This window comes from Dermatophagoides pteronyssinus, unplaced genomic scaffold (assembly GCF_027571235.1).
Source record: "Dermatophagoides pteronyssinus isolate colony J.1.1.1.1 unplaced genomic scaffold, Derpt_VIB-CSIC_2022.12 sq0005, whole genome shotgun sequence".
In the NCBI taxonomy this organism is placed as follows: Eukaryota; Metazoa; Arthropoda; class Arachnida; order Sarcoptiformes; family Pyroglyphidae; genus Dermatophagoides; species Dermatophagoides pteronyssinus.
In genome coordinates, this window is record NW_027461529.1 from 224906 (window position 1) to 245889 (window position 20984).

The following is a 20984-nucleotide window of genomic DNA, read 5'->3' on the forward strand; positions in this document are numbered from 1 at the left end:
TTTTTGATGATCCATTTGTTTGTTCTTATTTTTGCTAATATTTCAATTTGATTCATCATAACTCAATTAACATCATCAGTCATTTTATTTTATTTTTTTTTCTTCTCAAGAATTGTTTTCATTTCGAACAATGATAAGTGGGTTGGGGATAAATGGATACAAAAAAAGATTGGCCATTTTCTCATTGAATTATTTCAATGTTTCTCATTATTGATTTTGTTTTTTTTTGTTCATCTATTTTTCCATGTTAAATGAAATTGAAATTGATCAATCAACGAATTGTTTTCATTCAATTCATTTTTTCATCTTAAAATTATTTCAATAGATTTTTTTTTCATTACAATTATTATTGATTTAAAATAAAACCGTTTGTTTAGAGAAAATGAATGAATGAATGCAATCAGGTATTGATTGTAATGTAAAGTGTATAGGAAACTTGTTTTTCGACAAAAATTGAAATGAATTTTGAATACACTCAACCACGCAATCATCATCATTATCATTGTCGTCTTATAAAGACACTATAATGATAATAAATGGATGTTTCTTGTTGTTTCATCATCACAAAACGTTTGGTTTGGTTTGGTTTTGTTTGTATTGAAAGCATATAATTTTATCAATTTATCAATTGTATTGATTTATAGATGATCTTTTTTTAATTATTAAATATCGTAACTATACACACCTATTTTTTTCTATTACAATGATATAAAAAAAATCAATCATTTCCCATAAGTATAACCAACACCGATGTATGTTTTCAGATAACAAAATAAAACTTTCAATTGTTTCGTTTGTTTTTGTTGTTGCCAGAATCGAAATGAACAATAACGAAAATTGTTTTCATCAACAAACAATGACCCAAAACATATGAAATTGAATGTGACCCGATTGTTGTTCAATGTTGATAGATTGGAAATGAAAATATAAACAAAACATATACCACAACAAAATAAGGATGTTCTGAGTGTTTGTGTATTTGGTTTGCAGAAAAAAAAACGATTGATTATTTATTTGCTGGATATATTTTTTCATTATTAAAATTCTCTATGGTCGATAACTTTTTTCTTTCCTTTTTTTTGTGATTCAATAATGTTTGTTATTTGTTTTTGTTCATTCATTTTTTCAACGTTCTAACGTTTTTGACGTTCTTTGTTACTATTTTGTATGAAGTTAAGTTAAAAGTTTGCAACAACAAAAAAAAAGCATATGCGTTTATACGTGCGGAATTACGGTATTAGAACGATTATTTTTAGTTTTACAAACCACAGAAAATCATAGATGACTTTCATTATTGAAATAGACAAGCCTTAGGCCTTTTGACCATTGATGTGAATAAACGAACAAAAAGCATTCATTGGTTATCATTATCATGATTGATTGAAATTAAACATACAATAATTTTGAAAATATTTTCATCATTTTAATTACCTTTTGAATAGGACCAAATGTACTCAATAGTTTTTATCTGAAATTAAATGAAACGAGAAAAAAAAAGAATAATTTCCGATTGATTTGACCAAAATGATCATGTCCATTGTGTTATTGAGAAAGAGATAAAAAAAAGAAAAGGACCGGAACTACTAGATTGCATCAGATCATCATTGATGACATGGTGCCCGGAAAAAAAATCTTTACATAGTTATTTGAACATTGAAAAAAAACGTTTTTATTTATAAGTACACAACCAACGAAATTATAACGAAATTCTTAAATGATGATTCTGAGGATGATAATGTTAATGATGACAAAATACAGGCAACGAAAAAATCACATGAATCATATGTGAATTCGATTTCGTTTTTTTCAACAAATCAAACATTAAGACTTTTTATAAATCGGTGTTCAATAAAGTCAAGTAGTTTTTCCAGATTTTTTTTTGTTGTTGGTGTGATTGTCTCTCATTGATTCATTCACTGCTGCTGTTGCTGCTGCTGGTACTGACAAATAATCCTTATATTTGAATTATTTTTCTGTTTTTTTGTTCAAACATTCGATGAGAATTTAGAAATTAGCTCGTTTTTATTTCGATTTGAAATCAATACGCATCATGATTGATGCTAGAATATCTTTTTTTTTCATAAGAATGTTCAACAAAATGAGAAAAAGAATTTGTTCAAATGAAAGAAAATGTTTTTTAAATATATATTTTATTTCGATTCTATACTATTGGTTTTCTACTTTTTTTCAAGTGTTGATTCACATTTCACTTAAATCGATTAAGTCTTATATAATCAATCTTTATGGTCAAGGTTTTATTAAACATTTTTTTTGTAGTTCAGATTCAAGTGGAATATTGTAAAAGAAAATCATTAATAATAGAAATTCAACCCTTTATTTAACGTAAATGGACCAATTTTGCATCATTCAATTCGATCGAAAAATGTTCATATTTCCAAACAAACACATCAAGTTCAGAAAAGAGGTCAGAAAATGTGAAAATAGAACTGATAAATATTCAAATAGATTAAGTTTTTTTTTCATTTGAAGTTATCAAGTTGGCAATTTGAATATGACTTTGTTCAATCATTTTTTTTCTTCTAGCTCTATGGGATTGAATCAAATGAAACTTATGGCCTGATGATGATCGAATCAAGTCAGTACAATTCCCATTTGTATTATACAATACTATACAGTGAACACTTTTTTTTTGACAACCAATAGGTTTTTTTTTGCTGAAATTTTCACTAAGCTCTATACATATGTCTGGCTGTAATAGATGTCGTCCATGGAGAACAAAATGACTACGTTTCGTGAATTCTCGAGTACACACACTTTGGTATATTTTTGTTGTTGTTTTGTTGCTTTCCTCAAACAACCAAACCAAACAAACAAGCTTGATCGACAATCATGTTAATAGAGAATATAGAATTTTTTCAAAAAAAATATGTAACTAAACAAGTCTTTTGCAGCAGGTTCAAAATATTTTAATTTTGTATTGGGACAAAAATAATTTGTTGTTGTCATTGTTGTTGTTATAAACACATCAAATCCAGATTTTTTTATAATACAGGAAAAACAAGAAAACTATTACCGTTTATTCATTTATTTTGTTGTTGTTTTTGTTGTTTAAAAATAAAGAGAAAAAAAATTGATATTGACAAATTATTTGATTCGAGGAATTTTTTTTTTTGTTACATGACAATCATTTTTTTTGTTTGTTAAGAAAATCATTATAATTTGAAATTCAATTTCAATTTAATCATTTCAATGTGGACAGCATGGTTGATTTGAAATAAATTCTATTCAACAACAAAAAAAATCACTTGAGGGGTAGAGATGAATTGAAATGAAAAATTAATGAAAAAAATTTTTTTTTATTATTAACAACAACAATAATAATGATGATACTCGAGGATAATTCATTTTTTTTTCATTTCATTAGAATTGTCATCATCATTTTTTATTTTATTTGGTCCAATTCTTTTGCTCTCGACAAACAGACAGTAAAAATATTGTAAAATGTTGAATGTAGAAATAATTGCCAGAAATTTTTCTTTCTAGGAATTCAAATTGTAACCGAATGTTTCATTTTTTTGGTTATCGTCGTCATCGGCGAAAACAATGAAATGTGGAATCAGAAACAAAACAAAAAAGAAAGAAAAAAAAATAAGATTCTTATGAAAAGCCAAGATAAAAAAATGAATTTTTCTTCTTTGCTTTGTTTTGATTAATTGCTAATGACAAAAACAGTGAATTCTAATGAGACCAAAACTTAAGAGTTTAAATAGAGTGTGTGTATTTATTCATCAAAGAATATAGTAAAAGAAAACAAAAAAATCTTAAATTCAATGAATTTTATCATCATCAATTTATTTTCAGTAAATCATTTGTGTTTAAAGTGCGAACAATAAAAACAATATAAAATTACAAAATTACAATCAGGATTTTCATTTAGAAAAAAATGAAAGTCAACAAGTTATATGAATGCAATCAACAACAACAACAACAAAAAAAAACGTTGTTCGTTGAATATTCATAACTATTACTACTATTACGTTTTCAAAATAATCATCATCATCATTAACAAAAACTAATTATTATCATTAACAACAATGATTATGATTATCGTTTGAAAAAGGTGTATTTTAAAAGTTAGCAACGGTAACAGCTAATTTATTAGTTTACTTTACCATTTCTACATAATTATAATGATGATGATGATGATGTCTTTTAAGTGATGAGAGAGAGAGAGAGAGTGAATAGAAACAAAAGAAAACTTAAAACAGGAAAAAAAAAAAGTTTCATATCAATCTAGAGTCTAGCCTTGTTTTTAAAAAGTCAAAATTAAGACAAAGATGTTAATTTAGAACAGAAAAAAATTACCATTTTTATTTTAAAGTGTTGTGCACTAAAATAATAAAAAATCCTTATAATGATAATGTGCGTGTGTGTGTAAAAAATACAAAGAAGTTGTCGTATTTTTATTTTTATTTGCCAAGATTCTTACAGATGAAGAAAGCAACCACATTTATGAATAAAATGATGTTTTTTTTTTCCATTTTCGGCCCAAGTAAAAAAAAAAAATAGGTATATGAGAAAAAGAAGTGAAAAGTTTTTTCTTCTCGGAAAATATTCCTGGAACAACAATTTTAATCTTTGTATGACTTGATGATGTTAAATCAACTTGAAGTAATAATGAGTATTTTTTATGTTTTGTTTTTGGTTGCTTTAACAAATCGAATCGAAATTGATGTGTTATTGCCATAAAATGTGTTTTAATGTATTCCTTTTGATGATGATGATGATTGGCCATTCTATTCAAAATCATTAAAAACTTTTATATTTTGCTTTTATAATTCTAATGAATGGTTATACAAAAAATGCGAATTTTTTTTGTATAATATCTACCATTTCATTTAGAATATCATGAATAAAAATGATGATAACATAATCAAGGACAAAATTCTTTCCTTAAGAATACCTTGGAATGATATTTTTTTTTATTACCATTCAAAACAAAAAAACATGAACATCAGCAGAATTTCATTGAAAGACAAAAAAAATGGAATGAATTCATATTTATCAACAAATGAATGTATAGTTGAACACAATTGAACAATGAAAATTTCTAATTAAGAGATTAAAACATGACAATATTCAATTCTGAAGGATTTTCTTTATGAAAAAAAAGAAAAGAAAAGAAATTATTCCAACAAGCAAATTTTTTTGTGAGACCAGAATTGCTTTTCCGAACCAAATGTTGTCGCTTTTTTCTCAACACATTTTCATCTTTTTTTTTCTCATTTTATAGTGGTGTCTGACATGTTCACATTTGTATATTTTGTTCGACCTTCTTTTTTTTCTATTTTAAAGTTTTTTTTTGTTTTCGTTGCATTCTCATTTTCATTTTGTTCACATCCATTTTCATCTGGTGGCTTGATGCTATTTGTATCGATTAATCATCTGATGTGTACAACTGAACAAAAAAAATGTATAAAATATAGAATATTCTCAGAGAATTCGGAAAGTGTGTCTTGTTAAACAAAAACAGACTTTAAAAGAATTTTTTCTTCTTTTACGAAAAAAAAATTATGCTTTTTAACGTTCCTTAGAATAAACAAAATGAAATGACAAGATACAGACCAAATAAAACAAAACAAAACAAAAAAACAATGACAGCAAATGAAAATGAAATCTGAAAATGTTTTGAATCAAACAAAAAATTATAAGAAATGAAAAACAAAACACTATTTTGTTAATAAGACTTTTTTGACTTTTTTTTCCTAAATCATAATCATGATGATGACTTGATTTTATTAGAATTATTTAAATCATTTTTTATTAATTTAGTTTTTTTTTCTCTTGAAACAAAAATCAAAACAAAATCCATTAAAAATTTGACCTCTAACTTGTTGTTGTTCGATAGTGAATTGAATTCCAGTTGATTTTATTCTTTCAATTCATTTCATGTACAAACAAAGTGATATTCCATATGGATTCACTTTTTATTATTGTTTAATTTTGGTTTTATCTATCTATTGAGCCTTCTGGGTTTCTTTTGTTTTTTTTGTGTTCTTTTTTGCTCCATTGATGTCAGTACTATTTTTTTTACTAATATATCAAACATAAAGTTTAGCTATGGTTGAAAATATTTAGGAAAAAAAATTGTTTCATCAATGAATTTGTGATTATATTTTGTGGCTGAAAACAAAAACAAAACAAAAAAAAACAATAGGAAATGGTTGAATGTACGACAACATCATTTGATGATGAAAACATCTCAACATCTATCCACCCCCCCTACAAACACACACATACAAATGCTTATGGCATCATTATTATATTGCACATTTATCATGTTGGAACATTACATTGTAGATAATTATTATTGTATTTTCATTATGTTGTTTTCACGCTCACTATGAATGTACAAATGAAAGAAAAAGAAAAAATAATAATAATAAAACACAAGTTGATGGCCTCAAGTGAGATTTATTTCTTGATTTAGAATCATGAAACAAACCAAAGCAAAATGCAAAATGAAAGTAGAAAAAACAACAACATTTTCTTTACATTTAAATTAACTGATAATTTTTGTTTTTTGCTGATTCTATCTTTTAAATAAGGTGAATGAGTGAATTATAGTCGTAAAAAAAATTTCATTAAATAATATTAATTTTTTTTAATGAAAATAATTGAAAATGAGAATAGAAAATGAAAATCTTCGAACCATATTGTGTTCATTTAGCAATATCGATAGAATGGTATCGTGTCGTTTTATTAAATAAAAAGATTTTTTGTGTTCCGTTTTCTCGTCAGTAGTTAGGCAATCTATCCGGAAATTTTTTTCTATTTGAGACTTGATCATTGAATCATTTAAGGATTTTTTTCTTCACTATACTGTTCAATGATGTCTATTATGGACTTGAGAGTTTTTTTTCGGTTACATAGATGAATGAATAATACATGGTCGATTAATTTTCAATGTAAGCATTTTATTCATTTCGGGATTCATTCTTATTATTTTTTTTTTTTTGACCGAATGTGTTTCTGGATCGAATTTCCCAAAGACTTGTCCTAATTGATGTTATTTGTTGTTATTTCTTGGAAAAAGGCGACAAATTCTATTAAAATGGACCTAATCTGAACAAATTTTTCATTAGCCATTCATATATAACAAAATTATCATTGAATAATTCATATTCTCATTTCATTCTAAATTTATTTGATTTGGTCATTGAGAAATTGATTCTGAATCAGAAAGAAAGAAAAAAAAATCTTTTAAATTCAATGAAATTCATTCATGGTCGGTAATAATCATAATCATCATCATCCTTACCATAATCATAATCATAAACTTTGAATGTGTTTTTATTCCATTATTATTATTATTATTATTATCCATAAACTTTGACTATAAAACTGAAAAACTGGTAACTCAAAGAATTTTTTTTCAATTTCTCTATCCGATCGATTCAATTAGATTGATTTTTATTTTTCGGTTCCGCTTGTGGTTTGTTTTTGCTACTTTGAACAGATCCATTTCATAATGGTTTTTTTTCGATTTCTCGATATGATGTTCATATCGTTGTTTTCTGTGTGAATGTATTTGATGATGTTGATGGACTACTAACATGATATCAATGATGAAATCAATGAAAAATTTTTTACCAAAACATCACTGCAATTGAATATCGATCCAATATTATTATTTTTGTTTGGTCATTCCTATGTATGTGTTTGTGTGTGTTTTTTTGCTTGTTGTTTGAAAATGTAATATTTTTTTTTCTGGCGTAAAAATGATTCATAAATAAATAATTGTTGTTATTCAAACCAACAAACGGTTTTTTGTGGATGGAAATTTTTTTTTCTCCCTTTTTGCATCAATAACATTGAATGTGTTGTTATAGCATAAGAATTTGTAGTTTTGAATATCTTTTTTTTTTTTTGTCGAAAATGAAATTTCGATAGCCACCAATGAATTTCATTCTATTCATGTTTCTAATGATATAAGATATTTTCTTTTTTTTTGTCTATCGTCATCAGTATATCATCCATTTCGAATAGTTTTTCACAAAAAAAATATGCTAGTCTCTAATGATTTCTTTTTTCAATTACAGGTGGCGTTATATTGATTAATTTCTGATCAATTATTTGAAAAAAAAGAATTTCGAAAATTTGAAATAATTTCAAAAAAATTATTCATCACCATGATCATCAATTCAACTGAAATATATAAAAAAATCGAAAAAAAAATCGTGAAAAGAAATGAATCTCTATTGGGAATAAATGAATAACATCAATCCGCCTACACACACACACACTGTTAGTCCCAGAACAATAAATACTTAACACAACGACGACAACAACAACATTCGATTCAAATCAGGCAATCGAATTCAATGAATATTAAAAAAAAATCGTGGACTATACACAGCATCACAATGGTGCCATACAACAACAACAACAACAACATGTAATGGACAACTATAACATCATCAAACGGAAACCATCGTTTCAATAACAACAACAACAACAACAAACGATCCGAAAAAAATAATATTTAAAAAAAATGAATGAATTGACGATATCGGAATAATAATAACCGACACACTCATATAACGTATGGTAGAAAAAAAAATTCTTTTACGCATCATCTTGTCCGATGTTCGTGTTTTGGTGAATGTATGTGTGTGTGTGTGTGTTGAATAACCAACGCTTTTCACCATCATCATCATCATCATCGATAAAAAAGAACAACGAAAAAAAATATGGCAAGTTTGTTGTTGTTTCGGTTTATTTAATTTTTTTTTGAATCTTTCTTTCACTCTTGATTATATTACAGTTTCAGACTTTGGATATTATGTGTGTGTGTGTGTCTGTGTTAGTTGTAGTTGTTTTCTCAACAATTTTTACTCAAAGGACCTGGTTCGATGATGCGAATGATGATGATGATGATGATGATGATGTTTTTTCTACACAAGGATTCATTAATTATGATTATTAATAGGAAGAATATTAATAATAATAATAATATTTATATGTTCATAAAATACAATAGTTATTCAGTTGAAAATAATACTCTGTATAGAATCATTTTATTTTAGTTTCTTTTTTTTTTTATTTTGTATCAATTTTCTTTTTGGATGATGATGATGAAATCATCATTATTCATCGTTGATAGGTTATATTTGATTTAAATTTGAATTCCAAATTAATTCAGCAAAAAAAAAAAAAAAATAGAACGAGCATTAATGATTTTTCTGGTATTTTTTTCTTCTTTCCTTAAACAGAATCTATTTTATACGATGTGAATCGACAATCATTTATCATCGCTTTTGGAATTGATTTGATTTGATTTGACTTACCAATCAATCGATAAATATTGATGATGATGATGAAGAATATTCATCAAATTGATATATTGACAAAATGTTGTCAAATTTATCGTCATCGATTATTGAATGAAAAATATTGTCGATACATGATAATAATTGATAATTATTACATCCTTATTATTAATCGAAATAAAACAATTAGAATGATCAATTTTTATCATTTGATTATAACTAATTATGATAATGATAATTCAAATTATTCAACAAAAATAATGAATATAACATTGTCTATGACAATGAATTATTATTTGAAAATTATTATTGTTACTGAACAAACAACAACAACAAAAATGATTATATTTTTATTAATTATAACAATAATTATAGAAATGGTTGAACATAATGACGATAAACAACAAAATAACAATGCAATGAATAGAATAAAAGACATTAACATTAACAATGTTGACAAAATTAATGTCGACATGATGATGAACAATATTATTAATATAATCGATAATGATAAAGTTGATGATAATCGATACATCGATTATGAAATGATGATAGTTGTTGGCGGCCAGATGTTGTTTAGATATTGTAAGCATCATCATCGTCATATGAATCAAAACGATTATGAAGATAATGATTGTAACATTACTGTTACTTCTTTAGCTACTACATTATCATCATCAACAACAACAACAACAATTTCATTATTCAATCATGATAATAGTGGTGACCATCACCATCATGGACGGATAATATTCATTGATGCCGAATATTATTACCATTTCAATACCAATGATGATGATGGCGATGATGAAATATTTGGACCCTATCCTTATTGTTGGCACAGATTATTATCATCTTTTTATTACGTTTCTGTTATGTCGGAAGCTGAAAAAACGAATACATTTTTAATTTCATCATCATCATCATCATCTACCAAAATGATAATGTTATCATCATCCATTTTATTTCATTTTGAAACTTTTTGTTATCCAGCAACAACAACAACAACCAAAACTATTATTGGAACATTAAAAGGAAGGCGACTACGGTCATTATCAACTAAATTATTATTACCGTCGTCATCATCATCATCCTCATCATCATCCTCATCATCATCTTCATCATCATCAACAACAACAATGGATATTGGATCAAATTTATTTAATTTTCATCCACAACAACATTATAAACGAGCAAGATCTTTATTATTAATATTGAAATTATATCTTTTATCTTTATTATTATCATGTCAAATTGTTTCATTGAAAATATTCATCATCAATATAAATGTCTATATGATTATTATGGTAAAAATTTTTGTTGTTCCTTTACTTTATTCTATTGCCTCGGCTATTGCTTCAATCACCTTAAACGCCTCTTCCTTTCTTATGTCAACAATCTTATCATTAAATCATCATCATCATTCTAATATGGCTTATACATCATCATCATCATCATTAATATTATTTTTATTAATGATGATTTCGATACCGACATTTGTATATTCATTACCCAGTTCCATCAATGTCGGTAGGTTTCCATTAAATTTTTATTCTTTGTTCGAATTTGAAATCTATCTCAGTACTGCCATCTGTTGTCATTGATAATTTTTATTTATTTATTTTTTTTTGATTGGAATTTTGTTACTGGAATAGGTGCCGTATTTACACATGATCGTTTGGATCAGGAGATTGCCTTCAAATTGGCCATCAAACGAATCAATTCGGATCGAATTATTTTGCCACATACAAAATTGATACCGAAAATTGAACATATACAAAAACATGATAGTTTTCATGCGGATAAAAAAGTTTGTAGCCTTTTACATACAGGTGTTGTGGCCATTTTCGATCCACTTGATGGTTACATATCTCGTCATTTACAATCGATTTGTGATGCATTAGATATACCGCATCTAGAAACACGCTGGGATTTTACAACCAAACGTGATGATCTGTCCGTAAATCTTTATCCAAAACCAAATGTTCTTGCCCGAGCCTATGTTGATATTGTAAAAGCATGGAATTGGGATCAATTTGCAATTGTTTACGAAGATAATGAAGGATTAATACGTTTACAGGATTTTTTCAAAGAAGCTGAATCATTGAATTGGCGTATTAAACTTCATCAATTTAAACCGGGTAAACCATATCGAGAAACATTTTGGAAAGTAAAAAATGATGGCGAAAGAAACATTATTCTGGATGTGAAAAATGAAAACATTTTTCGAGCTTTAAAACATGTAAGAATTTTAAATTTTTAAATATCCCATCACTTGATTGGCTTTTTTTTGCTGAAAAAAAAACTAGGCACAACAAGTTGGCCTAATAACCGAATCACATAGCTATCTAATAACTCAATTGGATCTTCATACAATCGATTTAGAGGATTTTAAATTTGGTAAAACAAAAATAACCGCCTTCAAAATAATTGATGATTCAAATGAAGAGCTAAAATTGTTACGTGAAGATTGGCGTACTGAATTTCCGAAATATTATTCACCGGAAATCTCAGTAAGTATTTCTTTTTTAATGTCACAATTAATGTTATTACTTATCATTTTCATTATTCTAGACTGAATCGGCTTTGATTTACGATGCTGTTAAATTATTAGCTACTGCCATACGTGAACTTGATCATGGACAATCGATTGAAATACAGCAAGTAAGCTGTGAAAGTAGTGTTCCGTGGTCACATGGTAGTTCGCTTATCAATTACATGCGTCCGGTATGTATGGTTGTGTATTTGGTTTCATTTCAATGATGTTCAATTTACTTTGGTTCAGATTGAATTTCGTGGTATAACCGGTTTAGTTGGCTTTAATGATCTTGGTTTTCGTTCATCAATAACATTATCGGTTGTAACTGTTTCACCTAATGGCCTAGAAGAAATCGGTACATGGTCCGAAGATGTTGAACCGGAACGTCGATTAAATATATCACGTGATTGGACAATACATTATTCATCATCAGCATTAGAAAATAAAACATTGATCATAACAACAATATTGAATGATCCATATACGATGATCAAAGATTCATCATTCAAACGTATTGGAAATGATCAATTTGAAGGCTATGCAATTGATCTTATATCAGAATTGTCAAAACTTTTGCATTTCAATTATGAATTTCGTCTGGTCAAAGATGGTGCTTATGGACGACCCGATAAAGAAGGTAACTGGAACGGTATGATGGGTGAATTGATACGCGGTGAAGCTGATCTAGCTGTTGCCGATCTGACAATCACATCAAAACGTGAAGATGCTGTTGATTTTACACATCCATTTATGAACACTGGAATCAGTATTTTATATAAAAAGCCAACGAAAAAAGTGACATCATTGTTTTCATTTCTTTCACCATTCTCTAACATTGTTTGGATCTATGTTGTTTGTGCTTATGTGGGCGTTTCATCCATGTTATTTATTGTTGGTCGTATATCGCCATACGAATGGGAAAATCCGCATCCTTGTCGCCAGAATGAACAGGTTCTTGAAAATGCATTCAGTTTATCAAATAGTTTTTGGTTTACAATCGGTTCATTGATGCAACAGGCATCCGATTTAACTCCAAAGTAGGTGAATTTTGTTAAACTTTAAAATATCAATTAAAAATTTGATCGATATTTTAGGGCAATGTCCACGCGAACAATAGCTTCGATTTGGTATTTTTTTACATTGATCATGATTGCATCATATACGGCTAATTTGGCTGCCTTTTTAACTGTGGAAAAAATTGTTTATCCAATCGAAAATGCGGAAGGTCTGGCTGCACAAGAAAAAATCAAATATGGTTGCCTTGGATCAGGATCGACGGCATCATTTTTTGCCGAATCCAATATAACAACATATAAGAAAATGTGGAATTTCATGAGTAAACATGCGGATGTTTTTATGAAATCAAATGAAGAAGGTCGAAAAACGGTAGAGAAAGCTGATGGAATGTATGCGTATCTAATGGAATCGGCATCCATTGAATATATCATTGAAAGAAATTGTAATCTAACACAGATTGGTGGCCTTTTAGATTCCAAAGGATATGGTGTTGCTACCCGAAAAGGTAAGTTCTTTTTTGGTTCATCTATAAAATGCTTATTTGTGTTCTTTATTCTTTTTTTTTGCAATATAGATTCACCATATCGTACACCATTATCACAGGCAATATTAAAACTACAGGAAAGTGGTGCATTATTAACATTGAAAGAACGTTGGTGGAAACAGAAAAAAGGTGGTGGCCAATGTATTGATGATCCGAAAAAAAGTTCCGGTTCGGTAACACCATTAAAGATTGATAATGTTGGCGGTGTTTTTGTCGTATTACTTGGTGGCCTAAGTTTTTCATTATTTGTCGTCATACTTGAATTCGTTTGGAAATCACGTTATGAACAAAATGATCAGGTCTGTGTTGATTGAACAATAAATTAACTTTGATCAAAAAAAAATTACATGATGATAATTATTATTGCCATCATAATCATCTAGATTCTCGAAACTTATAATAATAATTAGATTACATTTAGTCCGAGATAAGATCATTCAGTCATTCGTTAGACACACACACACACAAATCCAATCATCAGCTATTATTTGTCACATTCAATGATGGACTATAATTAGATTTTCTTTTTTTTCTCCTTGAAATGTCGTAGAAAAGTTCAAGTTCCCACGGTTCAAAAGTAAACAAATGTTGTTATTGATGACAAAATGAATTAAGATTTAATTTCAATTAATTTTAAGTTCGTTTATAATATTAATTATTCATTATCGAACAAGGTCATCATCATCATCTTTGATTTTAAAATTTATTTCCGTTTCTGTTTTTTTATTTGTTTAAAAAAAACCAGAATGAAACAATATGTGAAGAAATGATGAATGATTTAAAATTTGCATTAATGTGTCAATCATCATCAAAATTGGCATCAATTTCATCAATTGGTGGTGGTCATCACCATAATAGTCATTATCATCATCAAAATCGTTATAATGATCAATCACAGATGACAATGATGATGATACCACCGACGCCAACATCAACAACAACAACGCCATCAAAATCGGTTGTTGTATCAAAAGTGTCTTCAACACCATTATTATTTAGTGATCATCATTATCCTCATGTTCATCATCAAGGCTATCAACAATATGATTATGAACCACAAAGACGTTTAGTTACAAATAATCAATATTGTCAATATCATCATGATGATCAAATTAATGATGGTCAATCATCAGCATCATATCTAATACGTCAGGCAACACGTTCATTACCACATTCTATTATGAATCGTACGAATAAAATATCATCAACAACTAATCATCATGGTGATTCAAATCTATTGATACAACAGAAACCACCATCATCATCAACAACAAAACAATCATCAAGATTATCATCATCGGTATACCATTCTGATGATTGTACATTGAATCGTGATCTAGATGATAATTCTACACAACAACCTTTATCAAGTCAAAATATTATGACTGGTACTTGGCGTCGTACAGCATCATCAAAATCATCTACCCAATTGATTTCCAGTAATAATAACAATAATCAAAACAAACAATCTTTACAATTGGCCAAGAATCTGGTACCACGACCACGTTCCGGTTTAGATAGTCATCATCAGCCGCAACAACAACAACAACAACAACACCAATACCGAAACACACAATGTAATAATGCAAATAGTAATAGTTTATCCAATCTGCCAACAATCAATATAACCGATAATGATGGACAGCCATCAACAACAGTATTGACAAAAAGTGGTAGTATAGGACGTTTAGTTGTTAATAATTCAAATACAAATTCTATTGCCCAAAAACGTTATCATATTCCATTGATTGATACATCATCCATTCTTGATTGATAAACAAACAAACAAATAAATATTATATATCAATTTATTTAATACATTCTTTAAAGCTCAATAAAACATTTACACAGATATCATGAACTATTTATTCTGTTTTCCCTCATCCAGGTAGAATCATAATATTTAAAACAAAAAAAAAAAATAAAAAATACTTAAGATAGACAATTGCAATGTAAACATATAAAACACACACACCAATAAACGAACGCTTTCAACTAATTAACATTTACTTTTTTTTGTCTTAATGAATGAATGAATGAATGAATTGGTTAATTTATATAATATCTATTTGAAAAATTAATTTTTTTTTGATGACAATTTTTTTTCTCTGTCTATAATAAAAACTAAACTCTAATTTGAATATTTATAAAATTATAATAATATGATATGATTATTAATGTTATTATTATCATTATGAATTTAATGGTTGAATCAAATTGCTTTGATGTTGATGAATTTTTGAATTTTGTAATGGTTAATTGATTATTATCTACTGTTAAACATTGATTCAAATGTGTATAGGTAAGACAATGTTGCATTAATAATGAATCACTAATTTTTGTTGAATATTCAAGAAAAAATCTAGCTGAATTATTATCATGATGTTCCATATGACAATCCTTGATAATTGAACGATGTTGACAATCAACTGATGATTTATAAATGCAACAAAATTGTTGAATATTAACATTTGATGTGGATAATGTTTGTATTTGTTTGACAATATCCATACAATTTATGGTGGCCGTTCGTTTGAAACATGATGCATATCGTAGATAATCTGATTGATGAAAAATCAATTTTTTAAATAAAAATTTAATTAAATTATTTTCTTAACAATTACCATTTTGTATGGTTAAATTATGGCATATTAGTTGTAAAACATTTCTTGTATCATTGATCATATTCCAAATCATTTTACCAATCAGCAATGGCATACATTGATCAATATAACGTTGTGTACAATTATCACCATATTCCAATAGTTGACATGTTAGTTGTAATTCTGGATAAGTTTCCGGAAATAATAGCTTAGAATTATTCATTACGTACATTATATGTTGAAGACATTGATCTAATTTTTTGCTCATACAATTCATCGTTCGAGATTGTTTTATTGCATTCAAACTAATTGGATAAAAACTACTAATTAAAATTAAAATTATGATCAATGTTGATGATCTAAACATGATCTGATCATATCAAATATTTCAAACGAAATGAAAACCATATTGAAATTCTATATTTTAAACAAAACAAAAAATTATCTCAAAATTTTGATCACGTTTTTGTCTGTTTGTTAGTTTTTATGCAAAATTTTTTTTTGTTGAAAATATTTTTCACACAATGAATGAAAAAAATTAGTTTAAATATTTAGCAACAATGTTTAATTCAATTTAAATCTTGATCGAAAGAAAAAGTATTTCCTTTCAGAATCAGGTTCTCTCCTCCTGGTTTCTTGAATTTCGATCGATACGAAATTCATTCATGTGAATCTTTTTGAATGAAAAAATAAAATAAAATTTGATGGGAAACATTTACGAAAGTGGGAGTGTGTGTGTGTGTGTGTATGTGACAACCCAAGGGCAGCTAACTTATTTTTTTTTCTTTATGAATCTTAAGAAATCATTCAATTTATCAAAGATTCTTATGACGATGATGATCACCATTAACACACTAACCATCTTTTTAAGAGATTCACTTTTATAAAGAATAATATTTATAATGAATGAAATCTCATGATTATAAATCTCACAACAATGATGCAACAAATTAGTTAAACAATGATAATACAGGCGTAACTATAGAAAGCAAGTTACGCAAGCTAAGATGACAAGCAAGATAATAATAATACTGTCACATTACTTACTACCCATAGCATTTCCCCTCATTTGATGATGATGATGATGATCGGTATGTTTAGTATTTGTTGTTATCCCACGCTCTCTCTCTCTCTCTCTCTCCCGCTCTAAGATCAATCTTGTCGAAAGGGAAGGATGTCGGCCATATATCCGCATGATATCTTCTCTATCTATCGGATAGAGAGGTTCCTACAACCAATATCAAATCTTCAATATATAGCTCGTGCAGCTATAGCTCGTATACTATGTTTGTTGTACGTATTTACTTGATGATGTTGAGGGTAGTGATTTTCTTTCTTTCTTTTTTTGTCAATTGCATACTTATTATTATTATTATCATCAGCTTGAATATAAGTCAGAGAGAGAGAACCAAAAAAAAAAACAGAAGCCGAAGTATATTCAAAAGAGAGAGAGAAAGAAAAAATGAATATTTTTCTGGTTCTCACGGTTCGGACCTGACTCGCGTTTTTTTTTCGTATGTTTCGCTTCATCGTTTTTTTTTGTTTTGTTTTACGTTATACGGTCGACCGAATCAGCTACAGAGTTTCTAATATTTTGCTCTCTTTTTTCATCCACATCTACTAGTTGTGTAATGATGACAACAAAAAAAAATCATCATCATCATTGAATAAAGATAATGAAGATAACTAGCACAATTAAATTGACTTAAAAATGAATAAATTATCTATAGAATGGATGGTCAAGTGTTGTGGACGACAAATTTTTTTTTATTTTTCCCCTTCATAAAAAATTGATCCAAATACCAAATCTATTGTTGTTGTTGTTTCGCTCCAGAAACAGGAATGTGTGATATGTCAACCATATACACTACTTGCAAATCAAAATCCAAAGCAGATGTTTTTTCTCTCTTTCCCTTCAACATTTTTTTTTCATATTCACAACAACAACAACAATCGTGATGAATGATAAACAAACACCAAAATCAATGATCAGTGGTTTGACTAGGACCTATCCTTAAAAATTATTTTAAAAAAATTTTTATTTGGCAAGCTAGGTCGATTGATTGCTGTTTTTTTTTGTTTTTTTTTGCCACTACTACTCGCTTTTGGTTGTTTCGGAAATGTTTTCCAGGAAAACGATAAGAAACGAAACTAAATACTATTTCTACTTTCTAGAGCGGTCAAAGGTCACTGTATTGGTTTTTTTTTGAATACATCTTTCTATTACTATTATTACTACTACTACAACTACTAGTTGGTAATATTGACTTATAACCAAATGTTGGAAGAATGAATGAACCTAAAGAATCAAAAAAAAACAAGCAACAAATGATATTGACCAACACCGAAACATACTTAAAGTGATCAAAAAAATAAAAATAAAAAACATCTGCTCAATCCAATATAAATAATACGGTGATAGATAAATTCCAAAGACAAATTATTTTAAAATTCCATGTTATCCACATTAAACATATGTGATGTTCCATATCCGGAAAAAATCATTGATCATTTCTTGACATGATAATGATGATGATGATGACAAATTTTCATTTGCAAAAAACAAAAACAAAAAATTTCCTATGAAATTACTTTGAAACATTTGATTGTGTTACATTGATTGATCGATTGATTGATTGGGAGGTGCAATTGATAGAAAGGAAACTAAAGAAATTAAAATATCGATTAAATTGATTGATTAAGAGATTAAATGATAATGACTTTGACTGACAAATTTCAATCATAATATCAGCTATCATCATTATCATTATCATTATCATCATTAGCCAATCAAATAATGACATTGTCCTCGAACAATTCTCAGCTTTATGCTTAACTTCTTTTCTTTTTTCGAAAGGAAAGACTGATCACCACCTATGGCATCCTTTAATTATTTGCAAAATACTCGAACAAACAAAAAGAAACAAAAATTGAATTGAATTGAATTTCAATCTTTAAATTTGTTGGTGCTTGTTTGGATTATTTAAATTGCTTATTTATGCATCATTTTTTTCAACAAAAAAAAAGAGAAAAAGAGTGAGAGGAAAAAAAGTTTAATGGATAATTTACTTATTTGACTTTTTTATTCGCTTTCTTTTTTTTCAATTTTTATTTCATTTCAAATTTCAATTGGTATACAGAGACAATTCACACATTTTGAAATTCAGATGGTGGTGGTTGTTGTATGAATGTATACAACATGGACATTTCAACAACTTCTTCATATATCTTTTCAAAACATCGAGAGCAAAAGCAGCTTTTTTTACCATTATCGTCGTCGTAGTCTTCGTCTTCGTCGTTTTGATGATAGAACAATCTTTTTATTTTTATTTTTTAGTTGTTTTCACTGCGTGCCCGCAAGCTACTTCTCACGCTTTTTTTCAACGTCGTCCTCGTTGTTGTTGTTGTTCTGGGTTCTACAACAATTTTCAATGTCCAGCCATCATCATAGTCTTCGATTCATCTTTCTTAGTCGTCGTTGACTTTGCTTTTTTTGGTCGATTTTTTTACGGTCATATCTCTTGATGATAATGAGATGATGGCGATTATTGTCACTAATTTTCTTGTTGAAAATAAACGAATGTTTTTTTTGTTTTGTTTTGGAAAATTACAATCATCTTTGTCGCCGTCGATATTGGCCCTTGGCCATCATTGGCTATAGTTATAAATTCTTCATTTCTTAGCTTTGGTTATAAATGCGCGTACCTTGTTTGATGGAAATAAAAAAAATTCTATATATTTACTGATCAAATTATTGATGGTAACAAAAAAAAACAGCGGTAAAAACAAACGGCGAAAAATTGTTTAGGAATACAACTAGAGGTTTTTTTTATGATTGTCGATATGAATTTTGAATTTTTTTTTTTTTTGAATTTTATTTGATAATCAAATTCCACGATCTTTTCGATTGATTCTGTTCGATATGTATGGTTGATTGAATTTGGACATCCAAATAATGATCAATGAGAAAAAAAATCCGAATCCAATCTGTTCATCATATTTATATGGTAGTTTTTTGTCATTATCATCATGCCTTTTAATTTTATTTTAATATCGAATCGAACAAGTACAGAAGGCAAGATATCATTTCGAGAATGTTGTGTGTTTGTTCTGTTCTTTGAACAGAACCAGATCATCATCATCATCAAGCAAGCTAAGGCAGAAAGGAAGGAGGGAACAAGCTTGGATCTCTCTCTACGCTAGCTTTAGATCAAACCTACCACTCTTTCCAAACGATTCAGTTCAATCTTTCGACAAAAAATCAGTTGGTTGTTGGCAGCCATTCGTGTAACATACATTAAATGTAATTTTTTTTTGTTCGTAAATGAAAGCTGAAATATGCCAACTTATTATGCCAGCTTTATGATTAGATTTTTTTTTGAATTGTTTTTAATTTTTACATCATTTTTCGAAACATTTGATCTCTAATTAAATAAACATTGAATTTTCAAAAATTTTGTTCTATAATTTCTTCACCTTCTGATATCCTCACAATTTATCAATTCGATCATCTGGTCATTTTCAGTGCCTATTATCTCAATTATTAATGATAAATATCATTTTTTTCGAAAAATTTTTGATTCAACTTTTACATCTTTTTTTTGGGTTTTTTTTTTGTTTAATTCGTATAAATTACAAATTGTTATTTATATTCATGAATTTTGGATCATCAACATTAACCAACAATTTATTGAAATTGTGTACTTTATCCAAAATGATGACGATAATCAATCAAAGAACTGAATGAATGAAACATCATTCATTTCATTGATCACTCATCATTATATATTTGGTTTTTTTTGTTGTGATATCATCGGATTTTTTCGTTGTCGATATTAGATTATTGACAAAAAAAACAGAAACGATAAAACACAAATATATCTTTTTCGATTAATAACAAGAAGCTAAATGAATGAATGAATGAAAAAAGAAATTGTTGAAATGTGTTTAAAGCAATATTTGATTGTGTGATGATTGTGTGTGACATG

At 27.9% G+C, this 20984-nt stretch overlaps 2 protein-coding genes across 3 annotated transcripts; one reads left to right on the forward strand and one right to left on the reverse strand.

Moving 5' to 3' along the window:
• The first annotated feature begins 9457 nt into the window (after positions 1-9457).
• On the forward strand, positions 9458-15534 carry LOC113789667 (glutamate receptor ionotropic, kainate 2-like). The gene is made up of 8 exons (XM_075819971.1): positions 9458-10823; positions 10949-11535; positions 11603-11806; positions 11868-12020; positions 12079-12869; positions 12927-13354; positions 13424-13692; positions 14139-15534. Exons 1-8 carry the CDS (start codon positions 9485-9487, stop codon positions 15165-15167), a joined length of 4800 nt encoding a protein of 1599 aa, XP_075676086.1. The 5' UTR covers positions 9458-9484; the 3' UTR covers positions 15168-15534.
• On the reverse strand, positions 15075-17301 carry LOC113789665 (uncharacterized). Of its 2 annotated transcripts, XM_075819978.1 has the most exons (3): positions 17044-17301; positions 16018-16179; positions 15075-15954 (listed from the first exon to the last, which is right to left on the reverse strand). In XM_075819978.1, exons 1-3 carry the CDS (start codon positions 17189-17191, stop codon positions 15518-15520), a joined length of 747 nt encoding a protein of 248 aa, XP_075676093.1. In that variant the 5' UTR covers positions 17192-17301; the 3' UTR covers positions 15075-15517. The 2 variants fall into 2 exon arrangements, with proteins under 2 accessions (XP_075676093.1, XP_075676095.1); XM_075819980.1 differs by lacking the exon at positions 17044-17301 and having other exon boundaries at positions 16018-16355.
• Between the last annotated feature and the right edge of the window lie 3683 nt (positions 17302-20984).